Genomic DNA, 6,015 nt, shown 5'->3' with positions numbered 1-6,015 from the left:
TTTTTTTTTTGAGATGGAGTCTCACTCTTGTCACCCAGGCTGTAGTGCAGTGGCACGATATCAGCTCACTGCAACCTTTGCCTCCCGGGTTCAAACTACTCTCCTGTCTCAGCCTCCTGAGTAGCTGAGATTACAGGCACCCACCACCATGCCTGGCTAATTTTTGTAGTTTTAGTAGAGACAGGGTTTCACCACGAAAGTACTTTTCTCCTATAGGTGAAGTAGTGTTTCTTTCTCATAGTTTTCAAGATGGTGCTTTTGTCCTTAGTTTTCTGAAGTTTGACTATGATGTGTCTTGGAGTGTATTTCTTTGAATTTATTCTATTTGGGATCACTCAGCTTCTTGAATCTGTAGATTTGTGTCTTTTGTGAATTTAGGGAAATTTTAGCCATTATTTTCAAATACTTGGGACTTCAATGGCACAAATGTTAGCTCTTTTGTTATATAGCCAATGGGTTCCTGAGGTGTTGTTCATTTTTTTCCAGTCTATTTTTTTCTGCTTTTCAGATTGGCCAATTTCGATTGTTCTGTATTCTTGTACATTAATCATTTCCTCTGTTCTCCCTATTCTGTTGCTGAGCCCTCCCTTGAACTTTTGAAATTTTTGCTGTATTTCTTAATTCTAAAATTTATATTTGTTTTTTCTTTTTATACTATTTATTTGCTGAGGTTTCTATTTTTTCATTTGTTTCAAGTGTTTGTGTAATTGTTTATTAAAGCATTTTTATTACAGCTGCTTTAAAGTCCTTGTCAGATAATTCCAACATTTGTGTCATCTCAGTGTTGGCATCTGTTGATTGTCTTTTCTCATTGAAGTTGGGATTTTCTTGGTTCCTGGTATGAATGATATTTGATTGTATCCTAGACATTTTAGATATTATGTAATGAAACTTTAGATCTTATTTGAATCTTCTATTTTATTATAATATTCTGTTTCACTGGACTACTTTAACCTTTTGCTGATGGGGAAGAAGGGGGTGATGCCTTGTTACTGCTAGGTAGGGGTTGTAAGTCCGGGTTCTCCATGTGGCGTCCACTGACAGCACCCCAACAGAGAGGCTGGGACACCTCATTGCAGCCTGACAAGGGTGGAACTATAGATATCCTATTCAACCTTTACAGTAGGGGTAGGGCTGCAGTTTTCTTCTATGATGTTTGCCTGGAGTAAAGTGCTTATTGTCTAAGTTTTTTGCATTCTAGTCTTCCCCTTTTCTGGTCCTTTGGTTAGGGAGAGTGGGCTTTTCTTGAAGACTGTGTGTGTGTGTGTGTGTGTGTGTGTGTGTGTGTGTGTGTGTGTCTTTGCCTGTTGGTATTTTTAGATTGCTGGCTTCTGCGGAACTAAGTCTGGGATATCTGAGGCAAACAACAACAAAACTCACTGAACTCACTGCTGTGTCTTTCCTTGGGTCCTGAAGTCCCTAGCTGGTCTGCCTTCTCTCCACCTTTCAGAGTCTTCTTATCTTTGTTTTATAAATAATGCTCAGGGTTGTTATCTGTACTTAACGGGAGGTACAGAGAGCAGTATATCTACTCCCACTTGTCCTAGAGCTAGAAGCCTCCACATTCGCACATTCCTACTCCTCTGCTAATAGCGCTGGCTCCTTATGACCTACTGAATCAAGACCCCTCTGCTTTTGGTTCTAGAAAGTCATACACCTTTCTCTAGGACTCTGTGACCTAGATATTGGCAGACACAAAATATTCTCCTACAGAACTTTACTTCAAATCTGCAAGTAGACTGAGAGCTAAACATTGTTTGTTACACTTCACTGTGCAGCCTGCTCCCCCAGCAGAAACACTGTCCGTAGAATTTCTGCATAATGGGATGACACCTGGGGGACACTACCTGTTTCTTCTGACTGCTTTCTTGACTTTCATGTATTTTCCTGTAACAGGTGAAATACATATGGGAGGTCAAGAACATTTTTATATGGAAACCCAAAGCATGCTTGTTGTTCCCAGGGGAGAGGATCAAGAAATGGATGTCTACGTGTCTACACAGTTTCCCAAATATATACAGGTAACATGGGACCATTGTGGAGAGGACATGGCTAAATGATTTCCGGCCAGTGAAATATATCAAGAGCAATTAGAGATGAAAGTATATTTGGGAGGTTGAGGTGGGGAGATCGCTTGAACCCAGGAGCTCAAGGCTTCAGTGAGCTATGATCACCCACTGCACTCCAGCCCGGGAGGCAGTGAGACCCTGTCTCTAACACAAAACAAACAAAACAAAACAAAAAATGTTATTTCTTCAGGGACTGAAGAAATATTGAGTACTAATAGCCATATTGATTTGGGTATTAATAGTCATATGAGTTCAATGCTTTTAAAAGAGTGTTATTAAAGTGGGAGCCTTTTGTTTGTGGATTGTAGCTTTAAAACCAGTTATGGAATCAGCAGATCTCTTGCTTAGCTCTTGGAACCACTGTTAAGAACACAGGAGAAGGAAAAGCAAGACCTGCTCTCCAAAGTCTATGGTGCCTAACTCACATGAAACAGTTAGGAAACAATATTGAAAAGGATGCAACCAGGTGCTAAATCAGCTAAGGCAAAATTTACATGGGTGGAGAAATTAGGAAAAAGGAGAGTTTGCTGAGGGCTAGAATCATCCAGGAAGTCCCACAAAGAAGTCTTAAGTTTGGATTCAGAGTGAGAGTGAGGTTTGTCTAGATGGTAGGACAAGAGAGGTCACTTCCAGGCAATTCCACAGCAAGATCAAATGACATCCATTCATTTATTTTCTCAACTCTTCTGCAAGCATTTGTTGCCTGTTGCCTGTACTCCAGGCAGCATATGCATGGAAGGAAGGAGGAATAGCACAATGACCACCCCAGCTGGAATGGAGGGGTGCCTTAAGGGAGGCTAGGTTTAAGCATCAGGTTGAGAGTAAGGGAAATGAGGCAGAGGGGTCTTGATTCTGGTCATAAGGAGCCAGTGCTCTTAGCAGAAGAGTAGGAATGTAAGACTGTGGAGAATGAGGCCTTGTAAAAGGCAGGATCCTAAGGAGGGTCAGAGGAACTCCACTCTAGGCCTGCTTTACTCTTCACTCCCTGTGGGATGTTGGGTCCGTAACCTCATCCGTCTCAGGCTTCACATCTGTAAGAATCAATTATTAAGACTAAATGACCCCTAATTATTAGGATGGCAGAAAAGAGTGAGATCTGCATCCAGGAAAGACCAACTTTTCAACTTTAGCAGCAATCCAAGCAAGAAGTGAGAAGTGCTTTTTTTTTTTTTTTTTTTTTTTTTTTTTTTGAGACAGAGTCTCACTTGGTCACCCAGGCTGGAGTGCAGGGTGCAATCTTAGCTCACTGCAACCTCTGCCTTTCAGGTTCAAGCAATTCTCCTGCCTCAGCCTCCTGAGTAGCTGGGATTATAGGCACACACCACCATGCCTGGCTACTTTTTGTATTTTTAGAAGAGATGGGATTTCATCATGTTGGCCAGGCTGGGCTCGAACTCCTGACTTCAGGTGATCCGCCTGCCTTGGACTCCCAAAGTGCTGGGATTACAGGCATGAGCCACCACACCTGGCTGAGAAGTGCTTATATTCCAGCAGAGACAGTAGAATGCAGGGAAAAGACCCATGCTGAGTGAGGCTTAGAAGACTGCAAAATCCCACAGCTTCAGGAAATGTATGCCTAGGGATTCGTGTGAATAGAATACTTTAGGTGTGGTTCATAGGGAAAATACAAAAAAGTATGAGCACAAAAATATGTCACTGGCAATGAAAACACTACCAATTAGTTTTGGCAATGTCATTATAGCCAAGTATCGCTGAGATCAGGTGGGGCTGTGTGCCAGGGTTGTTGAACATTATCCCATTATTTAGCATAACCACACCGTGTGGGTATCATGTGCAACATTAAAGAATCAAAACATCTAGTGGCTGTCACACTCCCATTTCAGGGGACAGTTTTGTTTGTTAAGATCATAGATGTGACAATAATAGTCACAGTTAAGTCCTTGCTGAAGATGGATCAGATTAATCAGAACTATTAATGTTCACAGGACATTGTTGCCTCGACCTTGAAGCTCCCGGCTAACAAGGTCATGTGCCATGTAAGGCGTGTTGGTGGAGCATTTGGAGGGAAGGCGTTCAAAACCGGAGTCATTGCAGCCATCACTGCATTTGCCGCAAACAAGTAAGTGGAGAAAATCTGCTAAAAATAAAATGAAGTCACGCTGAAAGTTCTCACTGTCAGAATCAATGAGGAAAAACCTGGGCCAAGATTATTTAATATCACATATACTATACAAACACACAATCAAGCTGCCAGCTTACTACACTTACTTGTCTTATACTGTCCTATAGAAACCAAAATAAGAATCAATTACTGAAAATAGTAAAAGCCACAGAAAAAATATTATAATACCTAGAAAGTGGGCAGAAACAGGTCCTGAATGGGCGGGAGTTACTTGTCCTCAGCACCTGCTGGACTGAGCTATATATGTAGAGGTCATATATATGACTTTTTGAACCATGTACCTATGTGTACATATACACATATATGTTTATATACATATAAACATATATGTATATGTTTGTATATATGGACATTCCTCAATATATCAAAGATATTTTTATAAAATGGGGTCCCATATACACACACATATATACATATATGTACATATATGTTTATGTATATATGTGTATATATGTATATGTGTGTATATGTATATTTTCTTGATTTAAATAGAGACTTTGCTTTTGGTATGCTTACATTCATTTATATAGCCATTTTCCTTTGAGGATCTCAAAAAATTCTCATGGAAAATTGTCTCTGGAGCAGGCACACCTAGAAGGCTTAATTTGTTTGCTGAGTAATATGGGTCAGTTCCTCCATCTCAGGAAGCAAAAAGACCTTGATTCCAGATCTCTCCCATCAGGGAGCACTTGGTAGTTAGACAGCACCTGCATTCTTCCATTTCTGGCGAGTCTAAAATAAGACCTTGGGACAATTTGCCTATAATAAAGGTTGTTACCGCAATGGGAAATGCTCCCAACACAATGCCCTGGAGCCCCTGGCACCCAAGAGCCTCCGTCCCACAAGTCGCAAATACCTGGCATTACTCCCTGACCTCACGGGAGGAAAGCCCACTGTGTATGCCTTAGATCAGCAGAGGCTAGGCATGGGAAGTAGTTGTGTTGTTCTGTGGTGCGTGTAGGCTTCACTCAGGCTCTTGCTAGGAGTTATATAAAGCCCAGAGAATGCCTACTAGGTAAGAGAGTATACTTCACTTGCTTTTTTTCTGTTTTAGACATGGCCGTGCAGTTCGCTGTGTTCTGGAACGAGGAGAAGACATGTTAATAACTGGAGGCCGCCATCCTTACCTTGGAAAGTACAAAGTGAGTACAAGAAGGTGTGGAGGAATGATTTATGTTGTAGATATAACATCCTATCAGTGCACAGGGCAGCCTTTGGCTACTCTCTAGTGGGGAGTAACAATGAGCAAATCAACAAACAGAGCATCAATTTAACTTTCTATTTGTTGCACTGACTTTTAATTACTAGCTGGTTCAATGGAGGCTTTTCTGCTTAGCTCAAAGATGACAGTTTCAGAAATAAAACACTTAGTGCTAGCTGGTATTGGCTGTACAGAGCAAATAACTAGGAAAGATGAGTGTGTACGTCATTAAAGTAGATCTGATTACCATACTTATTCCCACATATAAGAAAGGTAAAAGTAGAATAATTCTCATAACAGTATTTGTAATAAAAACGATTATTTATAAATGGGTTCCTCATTCTTCAATGTATCAAGGATATTTTTGTAAAACGGGGTTCCAGAAATTCATAGAAAAAAATTTGTAGCAGAAAATAGTGATTCTTTTGCTTTATAAGAAAAATTTTACTTGCCAGAGTGGGCTAACTGCTCTAACAAAAAACTTAAAAGCTCTTAAGCTTTCATTATGTCATTTCTTGCTCAAGTAACAGCTCAGTATAATCATTGAGGGGGAAAAGGGGAGGATTCTGCTTTGTGAAATCATTGAGGACTGGAGCTGTTTC

The 6,015-nt window shown here is 40.6% G+C and overlaps 1 protein-coding gene across 2 annotated transcripts in view; it reads left to right on the top strand.

The window, feature by feature from the left end:
* LOC108532294 (aldehyde oxidase 1) overlaps window positions 1–6,015 on the top strand; it is a 91,964-nt gene that overhangs the window by 48,493 nt on the left and 37,456 nt on the right. For both annotated transcript variants that reach the window (XM_017876256.1, XM_017876246.1), the window contains exons 21-23: window positions 1,897–2,021; window positions 4,016–4,149; window positions 5,267–5,354. In XM_017876256.1, the coding sequence (XP_017731745.1) occupies window positions 1,897–2,021; window positions 4,016–4,149; window positions 5,267–5,354 (347 nt within the window). The remainder of the gene's footprint in view (window positions 1–1,896; window positions 2,022–4,015; window positions 4,150–5,266; window positions 5,355–6,015) is intronic.

Source organism: Rhinopithecus bieti, unplaced genomic scaffold (genome assembly GCF_001698545.2).
Source record: "Rhinopithecus bieti isolate Rb0 unplaced genomic scaffold, ASM169854v2 scaffold_980, whole genome shotgun sequence".
Lineage (NCBI taxonomy): Eukaryota > Metazoa > Chordata > Mammalia > Primates > Cercopithecidae > Rhinopithecus > Rhinopithecus bieti.
This window is presented reverse-complemented; position numbering and strand designations above follow the sequence as displayed.